Source organism: Aethalodelphis obliquidens, unplaced genomic scaffold, assembly GCF_003676395.1.
Source record: "Aethalodelphis obliquidens isolate GAN/ISIS:26980383/991018 unplaced genomic scaffold, ASM367639v1 scaffold12, whole genome shotgun sequence".
Lineage (NCBI taxonomy): Eukaryota > Metazoa > Chordata > Mammalia > Artiodactyla > Delphinidae > Aethalodelphis > Aethalodelphis obliquidens.
Window position 1 is genome coordinate 32,632,573 of NW_020837956.1, and position 23,773 is coordinate 32,656,345.

The 23,773-nt window shown below is 45.5% G+C and overlaps 1 protein-coding gene across 1 annotated transcript in view; it reads left to right on the forward strand.

Moving 5' to 3' along the window:
* NBAS (NBAS subunit of NRZ tethering complex) overlaps positions 1–15,962 on the forward strand; it is a 287,599-nt gene extending 271,637 nt beyond the window's left edge. Inside the window, exon 42 of the mRNA XM_027113927.1 lies at positions 15,565–15,962. Within this exon, the coding sequence (XP_026969728.1) occupies positions 15,565–15,840 (276 nt within the window). The 3' untranslated portion in view covers positions 15,841–15,962. The remainder of the gene's footprint in view (positions 1–15,564) is intronic.
* Positions 15,963–23,773: the final 7,811 nt, after the last annotated feature.

Genomic DNA, 23,773 nt, shown 5'->3' on the forward strand with positions numbered 1-23,773 from the left:
GTGTGTGTGTGTGTGTGTGTGTGTGTGTGTGTGTGTGTGTGTGTGTGAGTAAAGTTCTATGCAGTATTGTCCCCTGGGGATTCATGTGACTACAGTGAGGACCCAGAGCAGCTCCATCACAAGGACCCCCCAGGCCACCCCTTATAGCCACAGCCAGCCCCTCCCTCCCCCACCCACCCAGCAGCCAGTGGCAGCTGCTAATCTGTTCTCCATCTCTGTAATTTTGTCGTTTCAAGAGTGCGATATAAATGAAAAGAAATTACTATAGTTTATCCTTGCTCTCCCAGCACCATTAAAAAGTCATGTTACACTTTTCTAAGGGAAGAGTTTCATTGGGCCTTTCTGCAGGGCTCCTGTCAAGCTATTTTAAATCATACTTGGTATTACAGTGAAGAATATGAAGTGTTGGCTTTCTTTTTTTGTGTTTATTTTGCTGTTCACTCTGTCCATTACTGTGGGTGCGGGGGGCTGAGTTCATCAGTAACTTGTTTCTGCCCTTTGGTTGTTGATGGTAATTCCTGCTGACATTGAAAAAAACAACAAAAGCAAAAAACATTTGTCAAAGGAACTCCTCTGATGGGCAATTGTTCCTGCACAGTGCGTGGATCCAGGCAGAAAACGCCTCCACTTGCTTGCTGATAGCTTGTATTATTCTGCTATTTGTTATAAGATACTGACAGCTTTATAGGTGTTTACATTTAAAAGGATGGTACTTAATGCTGATGCCAGAGATTATACCAGCTTCTCCGCCAATAGCGGTGCTCACTTCTTTCTCTAAACTTTTCTGAAATTGCAAGCCTCTGGTGTTTGGCATGTCCTTACAAATGGCCAACAGCTTCTTTCCTAGGCCAGAAATAGAAAGGCCTTCTTAGAGATTATGTCGCTGATGAATAATTAAAACCCTGGTGTGGTCCTGACTGCCGGATCACCCTCTCCATCAGCCTTGGTGAGATTTAGAGCTCACCTGCAAAACCTTCTTCCCTGCAAGAAGTATACTCGTTGCTGGTGAGTTTGAATCTCATCTCTGGATACTTTCTACCAGGTGGAAGTCTCTTGACTCATTCCATCAAAGTAAGCAGATGTGTATTTACAATAGCTTCACAGACTGAAACATTTCCCGGTTCATAATTCCGGATGTGTGGTGGCTTCTGCTCCTCACTGCGCCGTCCTTTAGTGCTGCTCAGTGCCTCTGCCCCGACGCCACACCACAGGGACTGCCCTGGACCACGTGCCTATTAAAAGAATCATTCATGAAAGGGTTTAAGACCTTTGGCACCTAATTAAGCGTTTCTCCCTGATGCTAGTAATAACTATCTTCCAGTACCAACTGTGCCAGGTGTTATAATAGGAACATCCTGACCTTCCCTTTTTAATAATCCTCTGGAAAGATACCATTCCGGTTTCGCAGATGAAAACACTGAGCCTCAGAGGTCATACGGCTAGTAAGTAGCCTGACCTGAAATTGAAACCCTGGATCCAGCGTTCAGAGCCTGTACTTGACCACGCCGCTTCTTTTGACCTAACTTAGCGGGCTCTCTGATATTGGAAAAGGGTTGTCTCCACGGGGTAGTGAACTTGCTGAAAGCATCTTGAACCATATAATATCAGCACTGAAAAGAGCAGCACAGAGCTAGCTTGACAGCTTGCCCGGTACAGGGCTTCCTTTTCCAAATCCGCTAAGTCACTGGGCCCTGGTCCAGCCCGGCTAGGGGTGGGGAGCTGACCACTCCCTGGGTGCTCTGTGCTGTGCTCTGAAAGCCCTCGTAAGAGAGCACCTCTACAATGAAGCCTGCAGCCTTTATCTTGAACATGTGGATCTCAGTTCTGCCCGGTGCAGTTGCTTCCACAACACAGTCCTTCATGGTTTTTTAATAAATGTGATTCTTATCTCCTTTAATTTTGCCATGAAGGTACTGGACCCTCCCAACATTACTCGCAGTGACCAGTGTCTAGGTTGGAGGGAGAGCTTTAAAGATTCTCAGAAAAGCATGCTTGGATTAACAGGTTTACAGTCGACCCTTGAACAGCACAGGGGTTAAGCCACGTGTAGGTTAGGCTTGGCCCTCTGTATCCAAGGCTCCTCCGAATCCACATCTGAGGTTCCTCCACATCCGTGGATTCAACCAACGAGGAACTGTGCAGTGCTGTAGTATTTCCTACTTAAAAAAAAATCCACACGTAAGTGGCCCAGCACAGTTCAGACCCACGTTGTTCAAGGGCCAACATGTATATGAAACCGGGAAACCTTCCTTTCTTTGTTCCCCCTTTAACTCAATCCATATTTCCAACAAGGACCTCCCTGGTGAGCATCTGTCCCCGCTGTAGCGCTCCCGTAATATTGCCTTCTCGCATTGAAGTCAGGCTCACACATGTCCCCCACGGCCTCGGCGTGCTGTGATAACAGGGACCTTGGGCTGGGCTCCTAACAACCCTGTTTGGTGTCTGCAAAGCCCTTCTTTTGTTTTGGCCCTTATGTCAGCTGGTTTTCTTCTAAGCGTATCCAAACCAGCTTAGGCTGAAGCGATCCAGTCATGCAAAGAAGGATCAAGTGAGTGTTTTCCTGTATCTCTTACAGATACCAATTGCCATTAAACTGATCTATTTTTTTTAACATCTTTATTGGAGTATAATTGCTTTACAATGGTGTGTTAGTTTCTGCCTTATAACAAAGTGAATCAGCTATATGTATACAAATATCCCCGTATCCCCTCCCTCTTGCGTCTCCCTCCCACCCTCCCTATGCCACCCCTCTAGGTGGTCACAAAGCACCGAGCTGATCTCCCTGTGCTATGCGGCTGCTTCCCGCTAGCTATTTTACATTTGGTAGTGTATATATGTCCATGCCACTCTCACTTCGTCCCAGCTTACCCTTCCCCCTCCCCGTGTCCTCAAGTCCATTCTCTACGAAACTGACCTATTTTTACAATCACTGTTCTTTTGTCTCTTTTAGTACCAGGCTCTTTTTCTCAGAATTTTGGGCATATCTACTTATTTCTAAATACCATTTTAACTTGTACATACCTAGACATGTTGCTCTCACCCATCTTCCTTCATCCTCAGCTGGTAGTTGGTCTTCTCAGTGAAGGAAGCTCTGCAACAGAATATCTCCCAATCGTCTCAGCTGGTTGCCTCTAGCGACAGGCAGCTCACTCCCTATGGGCTAACTCTGATGGGTGGCTGCCTTACTTAGTGTGAACAGACATATAAAGCACCATTGTGCATAGGCTGGTACTGTGTGCTGGAGTGAGGAATGGGTAAGACATTTGTAAAGATGAAATAAAATACACATTCCTCTGTGTAGAGGAATTATCTCATCAGGAGATTGACATATGAAATAATAACACAAGGAATTAAGCAAAGTAGAAAGGGGGCAAGTACAAAGTTTGGAACCAGCCAAACTCAGGGCCCCAGAATGGGTCATAGAGGTGACCAAGCTTGAATCTTCAAAGATTCTCTCCCATTGTTAGATCCTCAGTCAGAGGATTGTCCTAATTTTGGATTTAGAAGAGGTATGTATGCTACTGAATCCCATGCCAGGAGTGGAGCTGATGGTGTGCCGAGAAATGGAGTCTGAATGTCATGCAAACAGATAGAGAAAACAAAAAGTTACCTGCAGGCATTTTTCTTATTCCAAGTATACACTTCTGTTGTCCTTTTATTTTTCTGCACTTGTAGTTGATATATTTAATAACTTTTATTAGTAATAGGATATGTAGCAGTGAGACAAATATCCTTCCCTAAAGTAAACAGTGAAATAATATTAAATAAACTTCTTTAAAGTAATTGAAATGAGGTCCTGCATGCATTGGGCTACTGGGATTTCAGCTTCTCTCCTTACTGTAATTACTCTTAGCTTCGTACAGATCCATAAAATCAAAGATTTAATTCAGAGAAGGTTCATTACCTATTGTTGAAACAGGAATTAAGCAGTTAACGTTTTAATGGCTTGGAAGACAGTAGTGCTTTGTGCTTTAATAAGTTTTTTTCCCCAAGATCTGCAAAGTTTCATTTATTCTCAAAAATTAATCACCGACCAAAAAAAAAAAAAAATCACTGACAGAGAAGGCAAGCCTTTTACTCATTGTATGATATATGTAAGGCCTCCTTCTTCCTCTGTGCTTTATTCCTGATTTGTTTGACTGTAATAACTCCAGCCATTTACTGAACTTGAACTCTACACCAGGCATTGTGCTAGGCAGTTAAAAACATAGATTATCTCAACCCTTGTCTGTTGTCTGTATTTCACATGTGGAAACTGGGGCCTGGAGAGATTATCCTTAACAAGGTCATACGTCTATGTAGCTAAAAAGCCAGGATTGGAAATTGGTCTCTCACCCCAAAGCCTGTCTGCTTTCTCTTCACAAGACGACTACATCGCACTCTAATTCAGAGTTATTTGATCAGAGGAATTAAATCAACTAATCCTCCTGGACTTCTCACATATTTATTTCAAACATCCAACTGACTCCAAAAGTGACCGAATATATTTTCTTCCTCAAGCCCTTAAAGCACCAATCCAGGAGCGGCCGGGAGCCCGGGCAGCGACACAACCCAGTCGGGCAGACGGGCGAGGGCGAGCACCGGGCTCAGCGCCGCTCCAACTCCGGCATCGCGCTCCTGACCACCGCGCGGCCCACGGCAGACGGAGTCCGCGAGAGTGTGCCCCAGAGCTCGGGGAAGTTACCTGCCAAAGCTCCGCTCCCGTGAAAGCAGTCCCTGCCGGCACCCTCCGCTTCCCTAGCCGCTCGCCAGCCATGTGGATGAAAGGCTCTTGGTGCTGCAGACAGGAGTCAGTGCTGTGCCTCTGAGGTGGGAGAGCCAACTTCAGGACACACTGGTCCACAAGAGGCCTCCCAGCTCCACGTAATATCAAACGGCGAAAATCTCCCAGAGATCTCCATCTCAACACCAACACGCAGCTTCACTCAAAGACCAGCAAGCTACATTGCTGGACACCCTATGCCAAACAACTAGCAAGACAGGAACACAACCCCACCCATTAGCAGAGAGGCTGCCTAAAATCATAATAAGTCCACAGACACCCCAAAACACACCACCAGAGGTGGATCTGCCCACCAGAAAGACAAGATCCAGCCTCATCCACCAGAACAAGGCACTAGTCCCCTCCACCAGGAAGCCTACACAACTCACTGAACCAACCTTAGCCACTGGGGACAGACACCAAAAACAACAGGAACTATGAACCTGCAGCCTGCAAAAAGGAGACCCCAAACACAGCAAGATAAGCAAAATGAGAAGACAGAAAAACATACAGCAGATGAAGGTGCAAGATAAAACCCCACCAGACCTAACAAATGAAGAGGAGATAGGCAGTCTACCTGAAAAAGAATTCAGAGTAATGATGGTAAAGACGATCCAAAATCTTGGAAATAGAAGAGAGCAAATGCAAGAAACATTTAACAAGGACCTAGAAGAACTAAAGATGAAACAAGCAATGATGAACAACACAATAAATGAAATTAAAAATTCTCTAGATGGGATCAATAGCAGAATAACTGAGGCAGAAGAACGGATAAGTGACCTGGAACATAAAATAGTGGAAATAACTACCGCAGAGCAGAATAAAGAAAAAAGAATGAAAAGAACTGAGGACAGTCTCAGAGACCTCTGGGACAACATTAAACGCACCAACATTCGAATTATAGGGGTTCCAGAAGAAGAAGAGAAAAAGAAAGGGACTGAGAAAATATTTGAGGAGATTATAGTTGAAAACTTCCCTAATATGAGAAAGGAAATAGTTAATCAAGTCCAGGAAGCACAGAGAGTTCCATACAGGATAAATCCAAGGAGAAACACGCCAAGACACATGCTAATCAAACTGTCAAAAATTAAATACAAAGAAAACATATTAAAAGCAGCAAGGGAAAAACAACAAATAATACACAAGGGAATCCCCATAAGGTTAACAGCTGATCTTTCAGCAGAAACTCTGCAAGCCAGAAGGGACTGGCAGGACATATTGAAAGTGATGAAGGAGAAAAACCTACAACCAAGATTACTCTACCCAGCAAGGATCTCATTAAGATTTGATGGAGAAATTAAAACCTTTACAGACAAGCAAAAGCTGAGAGAGTTCAGCACCATCAAACCAGCTTTACAACAAATGCTAAAGGATCTTCTCTAGGCAAGAAACACAAGAGAAGGAAAAGACCTACAATAACAGACCCAACACAATTAAGAAAATGGGAATAGGAACATACAAATAGATAATTACCTTAAATGTAAATGGATTAAATGCTCCCACCAGAAGACACAGACTGGCTGAATGGATATAAAAACAAGACCCATATATATGCTGTCTACAAGAGATCCACTTCAGACCTAGAGACACATACAGACTGAAAGTGAGGGGATGGAAAAAGATATTCCATACAAATGGAAATCAAAAGAAAGCTGGAGTAGCAATTCTCATATCAGACAAAATACACTTTAAAATAAAGACTATTACAAGAGACAAAGAAGGACACTACATAATGATCAAGGGATCGATCCAAGAAGAAGATATAACAATTGTAAATATCTATGCACCTAACATAGGAGCACCTCAGTACATAAGGCAAATACTAACAGCCATATAAGGGGAAATAGACAGTAATGCATTCATAGTAGTGGACTTTAACACCCCACTTTCACCAATGGACAGATCATCCAAAATGAAAATAAATAAGGAAACACAAGCTTTAAATGATACATTAAACACGATGGACTTAATTGATATTTATAGGACATTCCATCCAAAAACAACAGAATACACAATTTTCTCAAGTGCTCATGGAACATTCTCCAGGATAGATCACATCTTGGGTCACAAATCAAGCCTTGGTAAATTTAAGAAAATTGAAATTGTATCAAGTATCTTTTCCGGCCACAACGCTATGAGACTAGATATCCATTACAGGAAAAGATCTGTAAAAAATACAAACACATGGAGGCGAAACAATACTTAATAACGAAGTGATCATTGAAGAAATCAAAGAGGAAATCAAAAAATACCTAGAAACAAATGACAGTGGAGACACGACGACCCAAAACCTGTGGCATGCAGCAAAAGCAGTTCTAAGAGGGAAGTTTATAGCAATACAATCCTACCTTAAGAAACAGGAAACATCTTGAATAAGCAACCTAACCTTTCACCTAAAGCAATTAGAGAAAGAAGAACAAAAAACCCCAAAGTTAGCAGGAGGAAAGAAATCATAAAGATCAGATCAGAAATAAATGAAAAAGAAATGAAGGAAATGATAGCAAAGATCAATAAAACTAAAAGCTGGTTCTCTGAGAAGATAAACAAAATTGATAAACCATTAGCCAGACTCATCAAGAAAAAAAAGGAGAAGACTCAAATCATAGAATTAGAAATGAAAAAGTAGAAGTAACAACAGACACTGCAGAAATACAAAAGATCATGAGAGATTACTACAAGCAACTCTATGCCAATAAAATGGACAACCTGGAAGAAATGGACACATTCTTAGAAATGCACACCTGCCAAGACTGAATCAGGAAGAAATAGAAAATATGAACAGACCAATGACAAGCACTGAAATTGAAACTGTGATTAAAAATCTTCCAACAAACAAAAGCCCAGGACCAGATGGCTTCACAAGCGAATTCTATCAAACATTTAGAAAAGAGCTAACACCTATCCTTCTCAAACTCTTCCAAAATATAGCAGAAGGAGGAACACTCCCAAACTCATTCTACGAGGCCACCATCACCCTGATACCAAAACCAGACAAGGATATCACAAAGAAAGAAAACTACAGGCCAATATCACTGATGAACATAGATGCAAAAATCCTCAACAAAATACTAGCAAACAGAATCCAGCAGTACATTAAAAGGATCATACACCATGATCAAGTGGGGTTTATCCCAGGAATGCAAGGATTCTTCAATATACACAAATCAATCAACGTGATACACCGTATTAACAAATTGAAGGAGAAAAACCATATGATCATCTCAATAGATGCACAGAAAGCTTTCGACAAAATTCCACACCCATTTATGATAAAAACCCTGCAGAAAGTAGGCATGGAGGGAACTTTCCTCAACATAATAAAGGCCATATCTGACAACCCCACAGACAATATCGTCCTCAATGGTGAAAAACTGAAAGCATTTCCACTAGATCAGGAACAAGAGAAGGTTGCCCGCTCTCACCACTCTTATTCAACATAGCTTTGGAAGTTTTAGCCACAACAATCAGAGAAGAAAAGGAAATAAAAGGAATCCAAATCAGAAAAGAAGAAGTAAAGCTGTCACTGTTTGCAGATGACATGATACTATACATAGAGAATCCTAAAGATGCTACCAGAAAACTACTAGAAGTAATCAATGAATTTGGTAAAGTAGCAGGTTACAAAATTAGTGCACAGAAATCTCTGGCATTTCTATACACTAATGTTGAAAAATCTGAACGTGAAATCAAGGAAATACTCCCATTTACCACTGCAACAAAAAGAATAAAATATCTAGGAATAAACCTACCTAAGGAGACAAAAGACCTGTATGCAGAAAATTATAAGATGCTGATGAAAGAAATTAAAGATAATACAAACAGATGGAGAGCTATACCATGTTCTTGGATTGGAAGAATCAACATTGTGAAAATGACTCTACTACCCAAAGCAATCTACAGATTCAATGCAATCCCTATCAAACTACCACTGGCATTTTTCACAGAGCTAGAACAAAAAATTTCACAATTTGTATGGGAACACCAAAGACCCCGAATAGCCAAAGCAATCTTAAGAACGAAAAATGGAATCAGGCTCGCTGACTTCAGACTATACTACCAAGCTACAGTAATCAAGACAGTATGGTACTGGCTCAAAAACAGAAATATAGATCAATGGAACAGGATAGAAATCCCAGAGATAACCCCACGCACATATGGTCACCTTATCTTTGATAAAGGAGGCAGGAATATACAGTGGAGAAAGGACAGCTTCTTCAATAAGTGGTGCTGGGAAAACTGGACAGGTACATGTAAAAGTATGAGATTAGATCACTTCCTAACACCATACACAAAAATAAGCTCAAAATGCATTAAAGGCCTAAATGTAAGGCCAGAAACTATCAAACTCTTGGAGGAAAACATAGGCAGAACACTCTATGACATAAATCACAGCAAGATCCTTTTTGACCCACCTCCTAGAGAAATGGAAATAAAAACAAATATAAACAAATGGGACCTAGTGAAACTGCAAAGCTTTTGCACAGCAAAGGAAACCATAAACAAGACCAAAAGACAACCCTCAGAATGGGAGAAAATATTTGCAAATGAAGCAACTGATAAAGGATTAATCTCCAAAATTTACAAGCAGCTCATGTAGCTCAATAACAAAAAAAACAAACAACCCAAACCAAAAATGGGCAGAAGACCTAAATAGACATTTCTCCAAAGAAGATATACAGATTGCCAACAAACACATGAAAGAATGCTCAACATCATTAATAATTAGGGAATTGCAAATCAAAACTACCATGAGATATCATCTCACACCAGTCAGAATGGCCATCATCAAAAAAATCTAGAAACAATAAATGCTGGAGAGGGTGTGGAGAAAAGGGAACACTCTTGCACTGCTGGTGGGAATGTGAATCGGTACAGCCACTATGGAAAACAGTATGGAGGTTCCTTAAAAAACTACAAACAGAACTACCATATGACCCAGCAATCCCACTACTGGGCATGTACCCTGAGAAAACCATAGTTCAAAAAGAGTCATGTACCAAAATGTTCATTGCAGCTCTATTTACAATAGCCAGGAGATGGAAACAACCTAAGTGTCCATCATTGGATGAATGGATAAAGAAGATGTGGCACATGTATACGATGCAATATTACTCAGCCATAAAAAGAAACGAAATTGAGCTATTTGTAATGAGGTGGATGGACCTAGGGTCTGTCATACAGAGTGAAGTAAGTCAGAAAGAGAAAGACAAATACCGTATGCTAACATATATATGGAATTTAAGAAAAAAATAAAATGTCATGAAGAACCTAGGGGTAAGATGGGAATAAAGACACAGACCTACTAGAGAATGGACTTGAGGATATGGGGAGGGGGAAGGGTAAGCTGTGACAAAGTGAGAGAGTGGCATGGACAAGTATACACTACCAAAGGTAAAGTCGATAGCTAGTGGGAAGCAGCCGCATAGCACAGGGAGATCAGCTTTGTGCTTTGTGACCACCTAGAGCGGTGGGATAGGGAGGGTGGGAGGAAGGGAGATGCAAGAGGGAAGAGATATGGGAACATATGTATATGTATACCTGATTCACTTTGTTATAAAGCAGAAAACTAACACACCATTGCAAAGCAATTATACTCCAATAAAGATATTAAAAAAAAAAAGCACCAATCCAGCTGACGTCAGGGATGTTGATTTTCCCTAGACCATACACCAAAGTGATTCCCGACCAATTAAAAAGTTAAGATATTTTTAAAATCAGAAAATTATATATATGTATATGTATATATACACACACCCACACAAACGTACACATACACGCATACATATCAGATCCTTTAAGCCAGTATAGCTTCCAAGCCTTAAAGCAATAGGAAAAGGATCATAAAGGAACAGATCCTTTCCTATGATATAAAAATGTAAAACTTCTACAAGACAACAAATAACCAAAACAGAATTGCCAACAACGGATTAGAATGTCCATTATATCAATAACTAAAATCAAATTTAATGTTTAAGTTATACAAAGAACTCCTTCACATGTCTAAAATGATGTTGAAACTCCAGTTAATGAGCAAAGGATTTGATCCTTCCCACAAGAAAAAATAAAAATGACAGGAAATATATGGAAAAAATTCATTCTTGCAAATAAACAAATTAAAATAAAATCATCTTTGAGGTACTTATGCATATCTCCTAAATTAGCAAAATGAGTTTCTTTTCAAAACAATAACATCCAAAGCTGAGAAGTTTGCAGTGGAACTGACACACTCCTCCCCTGACAGCACCACTGTGAGCTGGACGGTCCACGTCACTGTGTGACTGCACTGCTCTCACAGCCTGAGCCAAAAATTGTTTCGGATGCTTTGCCCCATGTATTGGTCCTGCTCAGGCTGCCGTAACGGAGTACCACAGACTGGGCAACTTACACACTAGAAATCTGTTTTCTTGCAATCTTGGAGGCCCAGAGTCCAAGATCAAGGTGTCAGCGGGATTGATTTCTTCTGAGGCCTCTCTCCGTGACTTGTAGATGGTTGCTTTCCCCCTGTGTCCACATGTGGTCGCCTTTGGGTTTATGTGTGTGTCATCTTCTCTTCTTATAAAGACACCAATGAAACTGGATTAGGATTCACCCAAATGACTCATTAAACCTTATTTACCTCTTTAAAGGCCCTGTCTCCAAATACAGTCACATTCTCATGTATTGGGGGGTAAGACTTCAATATATGAATTTGGGGGGATACATGTCATCCCCTAAGACCCCAGTTATACCTCTCCTAATAATTTATTTTAAGGAGATAATTCAAATAAAGAAAGGATATATGTAAAAACCATTCACTTGTAGTGTTTCAATAATATCAAATGATTATAAACAGCTATTTATAGCAGGGGAAGTTAAAAAGCTTGTTCAATAGACTACTTCGCCATTAAACTTTTTTTTTTTTTTTCGCGGTACGCGGGCCTCTCACTGCTGTGGCCTCTCCCGTTGCGGAGCACAGGCTCCAGACACGCAGGCCCAGCGGCCATGGCTCACGGGCCCAGCCGCTCCGTGGCACGTGGGATCCTCCCGGACCGGGGCACGAACCCGTGTCCCCTGCATCGGCAGGTGGACTCTCAACCACTGCGCTACCAGGGAAGCCCCATTAACCTTTTTAGGAAGGCTAAAAAGGAATGAAAACTGTGTGAAAATAGTTTTTAAAAATTCTCAACATATGAGAAAAGTAGGTACAAGTGTCACAGGATTGATTGTGGAAATATGTTTGCATATAGATAATTACTAGAGAGAAAAGGAGGATAAAATAATTTTCTTGTGGTGATCCTGATACAGAGTTCTTTCTTTTTTTAAAACTATTTCCATTTTTTTCTTTTTATTTCACAAAGAAAAATCAAGTGGGTTAGAATGAGTAATTCTAACTGGTAAGACAGTTGTAGGCTTCTGTGGTAGGTAGTACCAGATGATCAGTGGCTTAAGTTAGGATTTTAGTCAAAAACAAGAAAAACGAAGACAAGCTGAGGCTTGACAAAGTAACGTAGCAGCTCCACGATGTCGCGATGACGCCAGGAGCTCTGCTGCGCTGAGGAAGACCCAGGCTGGCCTTGGTGCCCCTGAGGCAGGCGGCTTGGTGTGTGCGGAGGAGCCGTTCTGGCTGCCTGTGACCTCGGGCAATCCTGGGCAATCCTCTCCTCTGACTCTCAGGCTCCTCTTCGTTAAAACGCAGTTGTTGCACTGGGTCCTTAGAAAGGCCTTCTCTTACTTTCTGTATTCTTTCATTCTCTGTGTTGTCCCAAATATGTACATATTTGGGAATAAATATGCAGTGTTTTCCTTGCACATGACAATTATAAAGTATACTCTGGGCATCCTGTACATCTTGCAAAGAGCCAGAATCAGGTAGAAGGCCAGAGAAAGGAAATAGAGTCAGCCCTGCATTTTCCCAGCATTTGCTTATGAGGAACTAAAGCAGAATTACCCCATGCCCTCCCCTGGCCATGGCCCAGGCTCAGTGGAGGTCCGCGGTCTCTGCCTCCGCCACTCTCTAGGGAACCTCTGAGCGGGCCAGGACCACAGGGGAGACGTCGGAGTTCACTTCCGTGACTACAGCCTTAGGCTTCCTCAGCCGGGATAGTAGACGGAGAGCTTTTGGAGGGTGGACACCCACCCTGCCTTAGGACACGGGCAGTTATCCAAAAGGCACATCCCACGGGAAGCCACCTTTCAGGATGTCATTGCGCTGGAGAGAAGCAAACAGAAGAGGGGACCAGAGGGGCAGCACTCACAGAACCCCTGAAAAATCCATCATTCCCTTCCTGGGAGCCTTTCAGGCCCCCAGAGGGAGGGGTCGTGAGTCAACAGAAAGAATAATAAAGGTGTCCTAGCCTTGAAGACTTACTCAGGGCAGCGAAGAAAGTACCCCACTGCGGTGTTTGGATGCTGAGGCTTTTATCCACGTATTTTATCAAACATTTGCCTGTAGCATCCTGGCACACACTCTGTTCTCTCCTGGAGGGTTAGGTGGAAGGATTTTTTATTTTTAACAGTGAACCAAACTAACAACACGCACAGTAACTCAGCCGCCACTCGTGCGTGTGTGCGCGCGCGCTCACACGAGCGTGTGTCGAGGCTGCGGTGTACCGTGAAAGGACGCGAGCTTTGGAGTTACTCATTCTTCACGTGTTCATTCCACAGATCTTGCTGGGCTCCTCCCATGAGGCCCACGCTCTTCTGGGCCTGGGGCTGCAGGGTGAACAGAGGACACACCATCTGTGCTCTGGAGGAGCTCGTAGTCTGGGTCGGGGGGGAACAAACAGTAAACGCACGCACTAGTCAGAGCTGAGGGCTCCCGGGCGGCAGCAGCCTTACGATGCTCGACACATGGCTCTGAGCTCGCTGAGCCTCGGTTTATGCGTCTGTCAAATGAGATCAGAACGGTCTTAAAGGGATGTTTTAAGGCTTACAGAGAAGGTGCCTCAGTGGCACGTGAGGGCCTCCCAGGAAGGGGCAGGCACCGTGATGGAGTTCAGGTCCTGGTTCCTACTCTGGAGCAAAAGAGAAAGGAGGGAAAGAAGACGCGCAGAACCTTCTTAAGCAGCCGCCCCAGTGGGGAGGATGGAAAGCTCTTCTGCCACTTTCAGCAGCAGAAAAACTGGTCTTGTACCAGTTGCTTTCGTCACCACCTCTAAAAACGAAAACAAACAAAAAGTGCGAAATTGAATTCAACGTCAGTGTCTTCCTGAGTCAGAGGTGGATGAGCGGAATGTAACGGTTGATGGAATGAGAGGCTGAAGAAAAGACGCCCAGAGTTTGCAAGACTCCAGTTCTGAGTCTAGAATCTTGTTCAATAGCGTACGTGTGCACTTTACAAAAATGTGACAGGTTTCAGTGAGGTAGGTTCATTCAGCCATTTAACGAGTGCGAATTAAACTGGATGCTGAAATGAAAGGGCTGCAGCCCCCCATGCCCTCAAGAAGCTCCCAGGGTGGTAGAAGGGCAGCTGGACCAAGCACCATAATACAGCGCGGAGAGGCCTGTGTACAGCGTCCTGGAGTGTGGGGTGAGGGGGGTCAGCTTGGCCAGGAGATCTAGGGGAAATGTCACCAAGAAGACGGCACTGGAGCTGACATCTTTGTGGGGGTTTGAAGGATCACTGGTTGGTAGGAAAGATAGGCGCCGTCTGGTTATGGGCAGTAACTTTTATTCTCAGAACTTCTTTTGTTTTAATCCTCGCAGCCAGTCGACAGCCTTGACCTTCTTGTCTCCAGCAGCCTTTCCTCCTTGTCACGGAACACTCACGCCGTGTACAGTTACGTAATAGAGTTGGTCCAAACATGAGGTACTTGGCTCTGAAATGCCACATTATTTCTGTGGTTACTACACCCCAAACTATTAAAAAGTGCACAGCGACACGAAGAAGCAGCTGTCGTGAAGCTGTTTTGTGACACCCCAACGTAAAGGAGAAGCTCTGAACTTTGGTCTGTGATTCGTGTTGACCTGATTCCTTATGAAAATATGGACAATAATAAAACAAAAAAATATAAGCTAAGTGTCAAAGCCATGGAGAACCATGCCTAGGCCAAGAAGATAAGACCAGGGAGGAAGTACAGAAAATATGCCACTGATAGAGCACAGAAAACTTGTTTTAGAAAGGTGAGTTTGGTGCTGAGCTTTCTAGAGGCTTAAGCAAGAACAACTTCTGAACACCAGTGTTTACAACAGTGGGGGGGATGGGTGTACTTTCTCAGTGGAGTAGAAGAAGGGTTTTCTTGTTCCGAAAAGAATTTTTTTCACAGGGATCTACATAAAGGAGAGGTTTGAGGTTAAAGAATATGGACCGTGGTGACGCGCAAATGAAATGGTAAATGTGGTGGTTAACAAGCTCGAGCTTTGAAGTCATACTGACCTAATTCAGATTCTGGCTCCACAGTTTACCGACCACGATGTTAAGTGAAATTCTTAGCCATCAGTTTCCTAAAATGTGAAGTCAGGGGGTTAAAGTGCTGGCCTCACAGGGTAGACCGAGAGGACTCGGTGAAGGAGCACATGTCCGGCATTTAGCACAGCTCTGACACTCGATGTGGGAGCTGCCACTGTGATCCCAGGGCGTCTTGGTACGTGGCCATGTCTTACGTGAAAAGGAGACCGGGTCTGCCATCCTGTGTGTGTGACGCCAGAGACGCTCGTGCCCTGTGTGTGCTTCTCGGAACAGGCGCTGTTAGCCAGGGTAAAGGGGTTTCTGATGACAAAGGCAGAAGGGCAGCGCCCAGCACAGCAGCGGGGATGTGTCTGTGTCTGCTGGTGGGGAGTCAGCAACGCCCGCCCCTCACCCCTGCCTGTCTTACCTCTTGCAGGTGAATGATTCAAACTGCGACCGAGAGCTTCTCTCCCTGCTCCTGGACGCCAAGCTCTTGGTGAAGTGCGTCTCCACTCCCTTCTACCCACGTCTCATCGAGCACCTCTTGGCTAGCCCCCAGCAAGGGTGCTGGGATGCAGAGGATCTCGCCAGACACCTGCGGGCAGCTGGCCACGAGGCCGAAGCCGGGTCGCTCCTCCTGGCCGCGCGGGGCACCCATCGGGCCCTGAGGACCTTCAGCACAGCCCTGGGTGCGGCGCAGCACTGGGTGTGAGCACGCCTGCCCGTGGCCACCGCCATCACCAGGCTCAGCTGTTTCCAGAGGCAACATGTGTACCTGTCAGTTGTTCTCAGTGGTTTCAGCGAATTGCAAATAAAGCTGTATATAAATGATGAGCAAGCTGCCACTTTTTTTTTTTTTTTTCACTTTGTTTTCTTTCTTATAGCGACTGGTTAACATACTTTCCTACTAAGAGAGACTGGACTCTTCTTATTTATTTATATATTTATTTTTTTTTTTTTAAACCATCTCTTCTGATAGAATACAATTAATACAGTGTCTAAAACTTCAGTTCAGGCCGTTGGCTGTGGTGGTGGTGGAAGGGGAGAGCGTGTGGAATGGCCAGTGGCTGGAGCACGTCCTGGACGGAGGAAGGATGGACCTGGAGTCACGTCTCAGGTTAGTTATGCGACTTTGGGCGAAGTACTCCCTCTCAGAGCCTTAGTCTGTCCTGTAGAAAATGAGGGTTGTGTTATGTATCTCACAGGCTGTTGTGTGTCATGTGAGGCTCTGTCAGCTACTTAGCAGGGGCCCAGGAAATGTTACCTCTTCCCCCGCGTCACTCATGTAGATGAATTGTGATTTGAAGGCCACAGGTAGGTGATCAATACCAGCACACGATGGGTGCCTACTGATTAGGGGCCTCCAAAGCTATCAGCATCTCCGTAGAAGGCTGACGGGTTTGCGTGTCTGTAGAACCTCTGTAACTGGGGGGTGGGCTGACAGAGCCAGCCAGGATTGGCTGTCGGTGGGGGGGGTCACTGACTAACACACAGCCAATCATAACAGGGGCGTGGTTAGCAACACCCTTGGGAAAACCAGCACAGAAAGGGAGTTCCTTGCACAGGACCATAAGGACCCCAGTGCACAACTCACTGGCACTTGCTTCCACTGCAGAAGTGTGTGCTTGAAGGTGAAGGTTCTCGGCTGGAAGTCCTGGGCTTAGCTCTCGTGAAAGCCTCACACCAGGTTCAACCCACAGCAACTACCCCTAGGCAGCAGTTGGCAGGGAGCAAACTCCGTGACTAAAGGACCATTGGAGGATCTGTCTGATGCACACTGGTCTTTACCACGACCCCAAAGAAATATTTGGAGAGAGAGAGAGAAGGTGGCCGTGTATTCATAAGAATGTTTAGTCTAGATAGATAATGTCATCTAGGACAATCCTTTACTACAGTGAATAATTTTTAATTAGTTTAAGTAATGTGGAAAGGCTGCCTCTGGTCAATTTCCATATTGCTCTGTCAGAGCCATTGGACTGAGTGTTACGTGGCTCACTGAGCGTTGTTGACGTGTGGCATATTGGGACAGCCTAGTCTCCACCTTTCCTCCCCACACTCCCACCAATGCCACACACATACCTGGTTGGGTCCACCCTCTCTGTAAGTTCGCTTCACCTCACTTCACCTGTCATCACCACCATCATCATCACCATCATCATCATCACCATCATCATCATCATTAACATCATCACCATCATCATCATCATCATCCTCACCATCATCATCACCATCACCATCATCACCATCATCATCATTAACATCATCACCATCATCATAACCATCATCACCATCATCATCACCATCATCATCACCATCATCACCATCATCATCACCATCATCATCACCATCATCACCATCATCACCATCACCATCATCATCACCATCATCACTATCATCACCATCATCATCATCACCATCATCATCACCATCATCATCATCATCATCACCATCATCATCACCGTCATCACCATCATCACCATCATCATCACCATCATCATCATCACCATCATCATCACCATCATCATCACCATCATCACCACCATCATCTTCACCATCTCTGTCATCACTGGCTTCATTTCATTTCTGCTCCTATGGGTGTAGCTAGAGTCTTCTGACAGGAAAAAGGTTTTGTCATCTTTGGAGGAAGATTTACTGGCATAAAAGCTCACTCCGCTGACTTCTGACCAGTTGTCTATTCCAGGATTGAGTTCCTTGCCTGAACCTTCAGCAGCACCTGGAATCTGGGAATGGCTGTACAAGCTTCTGAAATGCTTCTGAGGAAAAGGCTCAGTGTAATTCTCCCAAATTAGATAACATCTGTCCAGACTGACCCCCGAGGTCACAAAGGTCTTCCTAGAACTGTGGTGCTGCCAGCTGTACAGATGGCATTAATCCAGCCAGGAAGCATGCCTACTGGCAACTTTGGTTTTCCCTAACCTTACAGCCGACTTCCATCATTTCAACTGATTGTAAACAAAGTAAGCAGTATTCTGAGATAACATAGTCCATTTCAGTGGAATCCATCCAGAGATGTTTGTCTTCTAATTGCAGAATTAGAGGCCTTAGACATCAGCATTGCATCCCGACTATATGAATCTATAAATGAGGCCCAGAGGGCGCCAGGCCAGCAGTGAGTGTGGGTCTCCACACCCAAGCCACCCACCCCGAAATGCTCATGAGGAAGGGATTCCCTCGTATAACCTCTGTTGCTCTGATCTGACTCACGTCCTTGCTTATCAGAAACCAAATTTCCAAGATTTGAACACTTTCTATTGGGAAAAAAAGCAAAGAAATAAAGGGAATAATTTCAGATTCACGTCAATTGCCTAAATGCCCTAGAAGGCTGAGTTGGGCTTTCGAATGTTCTGTTGGTATTTAGATGCTCACCATCATGTTAAAGAAGGAATATGTCGTCTTTCTTATTGTAAAAAATTTGCCCCAGACCTTTCTCTTTGAAAACAAAGCGTAAGAAAGGGATGGTCGGGCCCTCACTCACTCACGCTCAGATTTCGTAGCCTTCCTTGCCTGGACAGTGGACGCCAGAGTGAGCAGAGTAGGGAGTGAGCCTTTGGTGTCAGATGGCCTAGGTGTGAAGACCGTGAGACCTTCGGGCAAACCACTTCCTCTGGCTCAGCCTCATTTTCTCATGCATGAGTTGGGCTAATCATGCCTTTCCAGGTACTTGCAGTTCAACAAGATAATGCCATTGCACCGCAGCCGCCCAGCGTGCCCTGTGCCCTGCTGGAGCCCCGCTCCGCCAAGGGCCTCCTCTCTGACAACGGTGCTGGGCCCCTGCTTCGGCTGCAGAAATTCTCTCCCGAACGTATACCCCAAGCTTTAGGTGCACTCACTCATTTCATCCTCATTACAACCTTATAGGGGGAAATGAGGTACAGAGAGGGTCAGTAATTTGTCCAAGGACACAAAGCCAGCAAGTAATGGAACCGCGATGCAATCGTAGGTCATCTGACTCAGAGCCTAGCCCTTGGCCATGATGCTGTATGAGCTGTAGTAACTCCAGTCCTCACAGCTCTTCAGGTGCTCAGCTGAGGAACCTGGGCGAGCTTCCTGGAGGGCATGTGAATGACACTAGGCTGTGTTGGCCATCCCTCCCTTCCATTCATGAACCGATGATATTGTGGCACGGGGGGTTCTGAAATGCCCTTTGAGTCTTTCACCTGCCCACTGACGTCCCAGCCTTCTGAAAGGTGGGGCGCCCTTCATCTCTCTGCTCAAGAGCCCTAATCCTGAGACGTACAGACTCCCCTGCTTCTCCCAGAAGACCCCTAGGCCTTTGTTCAAACCTTCCCTAGTGTTCCAGATTTCCCAGAAGGTGCAGTAGGTTTGACCACCATTTATTAACATTCTCTGTAGACAGTTTTCATGGCCTCACGCAGCTTAACTACAACGAGGACGTGTAAAGTGTTAATACCTACGTTGAAGGTCTTCGGGCCCAGTGTAACAATCAGGGCTGCACCTTAGAATCACCCGGGGAGAATTTAAACCAGACTGATGCCGTGTCCCCAGCCCAGCCCAGACCAATTACATTAGAACATCTAGGAGTGAGGCCCACGCGATGTTACATCACGGCCAGTTGAGGGAGCAGGCTTTATGTCTTTGGCTTCTCATCTCTTGGCCATGTCTCTGGCCCCTTTCTCCATGCCAGTCCAGCCCCGCTCCAGAAGGCTTGGCTGGTCGAGGACGAGGCTGGCGTCCTCCGGCTGGGAGTGACCTGCTTCTCCCCCAGCCCTCGCCTGCAGCTGCACAGGAGCTAACTTTAAAAGGAAGCGAGCAGTTTAGAAGTGAAAAGGCCCATCACTTATTTAACCCGCAGCTAAATTTAGGCCTGGAGTTGAGGTGGGTCCCTGTGTCTGTTCCGTTTCCCCCTCACCTTGAATACCGGGTCCTATCTTTTTGGAAAGAAAACTCATTACCATCAATGTAGCAGGAGCGCATTCAAACGCAGTTTTGCCCTATTCTTTGGAGAGAGGCTGCCTTTTTCTTCAGTTCACTGTACACGCAGCCGCTCTCTCCTCTCATTTATCTCCTACAGCTGGGGATTTAGTATCTTTTCTTTTTATTTATTTATTTATTTGTTTATTTATTTATGGCTGCATTGGGTCTTTTTTTTTTTAGTTTATTTTTGGCTGCATTGGGTCTTGGTTGCTGCGTGCAGGCTTTCTCTAGTTGTGTCGAGCAGGGGCTGCTCTTCATTGCAGTGCACAGGCTTCTCATTGCGGTGGCTTCTCTCGTTGCGGAGCACGGGCTCTAGGCGCGCGGGCTTCAGTAGTTGTGGCTCGCGGGCTCTGCAGTGCAGGCTCAGTAGCTGTAGTGCACGGGCTTAGTTGCTCCGCGGCATGTGGGATCTTCCCGGACCAGGGCTCGAACCCGTGTCCCCTGCACTGGCAGGCGGATTCTTAACCACTGCGCCAGCAGGGAAGCCCGGTATGTCTTCTTAATAACTCCAAACTCCTAAACTGAAGATGGCTTCGAAAACGGGAGAATAGGAAAATAGAGTACTGGGCGCTCACGGGCTTAAGAGGAAGAAAAGGAGGCTTCCTGTTTGAGGATCCATCCTTGGGATTTTCTCTTCACCGCCAGAGGGAGCCATGAGAAGCGGGGCTTGGTTTCCTATTGTTATAATGAATCCAGAGTCCTGACTCAGAGACTCACGCTGCAAACTTGGAGAACAACCGCTCACAGCTGAGAGCTGAGGAATGAGGCGCATCAGACCGTTAGGAGTGAAATGAAGAACAGCTCGGATTCTGATGCTGGGGGTAAATTCCTGGAGGTGGGGTCTCCTCCCCAGTGGTTGTCGGAGTTCTGGACGGGTGCCGCGGGTTTCAGAAACCAAAGCCCTGGACAAAGGTCAGGGGGTGAGAGAAGCTGAAGGGTGTGAGATGCACCAGCCCTGGAGGGGGCCTGGGGGTGGGGGGATCCTGATGCGTAACTAACCAAGCCCGGGAGGTGGGTTTCGCTCTCCGGCAGGGACCCCTCAGCCCGGCTAATGGAACTGTTGTCTGGGCCAGCAGCCTGCTCGTTGCCGAGGCAGCGAGGTTTATGAGAACGTGCTAGATGGGGTCAGGGATCTGGGTTTGAGAGCCTTCCTTGGCTAATTTATGACCCTGGCAGCGTCACTCCTCGGCTTTCTCTGTATCTGTTTCCTGTCTACACCTCTCCACTGCTGTGAGGCTCAGATCCATTGGGGAAGCTCTTCCTCCGGGGCCTGGGGGCTGGGGAGGGGCGTCAGGATGAGGCGCCTGGCTGGAGCCTGTGAAAGCTGTGCAGGTCCATCTCTAGACGGGTGCATCTGCACAAGTGCGGCCAGGGAGCAGCCTCTGAGGGCCGCAGGTGCGATCCCTAATCCCTCTCTGGTGCTCTCTTCGGCACTTGAATAGTCAAGGGCTCCCCACTGCACCTGAGTTGGGCTGAGGATTTAAATGGGCGTTCGACTGCCTGAGGATGGCACCCCGGTTCCTGCCCCTTCACGTTGCCCCTCCTGTGGCAGAGCTGCAGGCCAGTGGCTGAATGGCCCAGGCTCAGGAGCCAAAGCCACCCTGTTCCTGGGAAAGAAGTGCTACCCAAACCCTGCCCGTTTCTCTCTCAGGAAAGAGACTGACTTTCTTATCTGGATGCTTGAAGTTCACGTCAACACCACCAGCCACATCTCAGTGTTCTCCACGCCGTGCCTCCGTCCTTCATCTCCCTGTGTCCAAGTTAGTCCTATTTACAACTTACTTCTTCCCAGGAGATGGGAGAAGGCCTCCTCCTGTCATTTGGTCGATTTGCTTGTAACCCATTTTTTGAGAACAATTTTATTGGAGTGTAGTAGATTTACAATGTTGTGTTAGTTTCAGGTGTACAGCAAAGTGGATCAGTTATACATAATAGGCACTCTTTTTTTTTTTTTAGATTCTTTTCCCATACAGGCCATTACAGAGTATTGAGTAGAGTTCCCTGTGCTACACAGCAGGCTCTTACTAGTTATCTATTTTATATACAGTAGTGTGTATATGTCAATCCCAATGTCACAATTTATCCCCCCCATCCCCTGGTTTGTAGCCCATTTCTAACAACTCCTTTGTTTTAAATGAAAGAAGACGTTTTGCTCTTCACTAGTACTAGCAATAAAAATAATAGAAGGTACTATTTATTGAGCACTTATATGTGTGCAATTTCTCTTAGATACATTAACAGTTATCCACAAACCACTCCAGTGAGGAAAGTGATATTATTCTCCATTTATATACGAGAAGACCAACTCGGAGGGGTGAACTGACTTGCCTAAGGTCTCCCTACGAGGGAGGGTCAGGATTTGAACTCACGTCAACCTGATTCTAAAGCTCAACTTTTGCATGACATCGTACTTCTTGAGAATTCTGGCTTTCTGTGCCCGGCTAATAGTCTCAACAGCCATGCACTTTGATAAAAGGGGTCGACCACGGCCAGAGGGTCAGGAACCAATTGTCTCCTCGTGTAAAGAGATGATCCAAAATGTATCCAGGCTCTGTCAGGCAAAAGAGAAATTCTCTGAACCCTTTCATGTTAACTTCCTATTAAAGCAAAAGTTTTTCTCATCCTGCCCTAGAGAAGGGATGTTCCCACTTAGGAAAAGAAAAAAAAAAAAGACCTTCTAATTCCAGGTAACCCCACACAGTTGGGAGAAAGCCCAGCTTTCCCACACTTAACTTCGGTCAGAGCTCCATCCGTGTGCCACCCTTTATCTTTCAAACTCTCTCTGGATAGTAGGTGGGAAGAGACTGGCCCCTTTGTGAGGGAGCAGGAAATCAGAGACATGGACTGGAGGGACCCTTGGAGGTAGGTCGCCTGGTCCTGCTTCCCACCCGCCCTGTTGGGACTTCCTGCTCCAGTGCGTCTGGCAGGTCCTCCAGCCTCTGCTTGAAGGTTGTCTCACAGAGCAGCTTGTCCCCGAGGTGGCAGTGTTAGCTGTTTAAAAGTTCCATCTTTTGTGAGCTGCGATACCTCCTCCCAGCCATAGGCAGCTGCTGCGGTCCACGGGCTGCCCAGGTGTTTCCGGTGTGTGAGGGACACCTGCAATGATGCTCACTTGAACATCACTGAGCCCATCCTTTCTCTCATCACCTTCAGCCACAACGTGTTGGGCCAGGTCCCTGAATGTTGTTGAAGCTGCCTCTCTACTACAGCAGACACAGAGACCCCCATCTTCACCTGGTTCCCACCCTCTTCTGCCTGGTCTCCTCACCTGCAGTCTCTCTACTCCAGGGCCCCTCCCTGCAAGCACCAGAACCATCTTCCTAAACTTATCTGATCTTGTCCTCCCCCAGCTGAAAGCCCTCCAGTGGCTCTCCGTGGTCTACAAGAGAAGCTCCTTAGCGATATAATCAAAGCCTTTATGTCATGTTTGGATTAGTGGCAAGTTTTCATGTAACGTGCAACATCCTTTATAGGTATATCTTCACAATAACCTCATTGCTGGATAGTATTATTTTTAATGCATTTTATAGAGCACAGTGAGGCTCACAGGTTAGACAGTATCTGCAAATCACAAAGTCAGGAGGTGGGAGATCTGAGATCTGAACGTTGTGGTCTCTGAGGCTCAATTCCGTGTCCCAAGCAGTGTGTGTGTGTGTGTGTGTGTGTGTGTGTGTGTGTGTGTGTGTGTG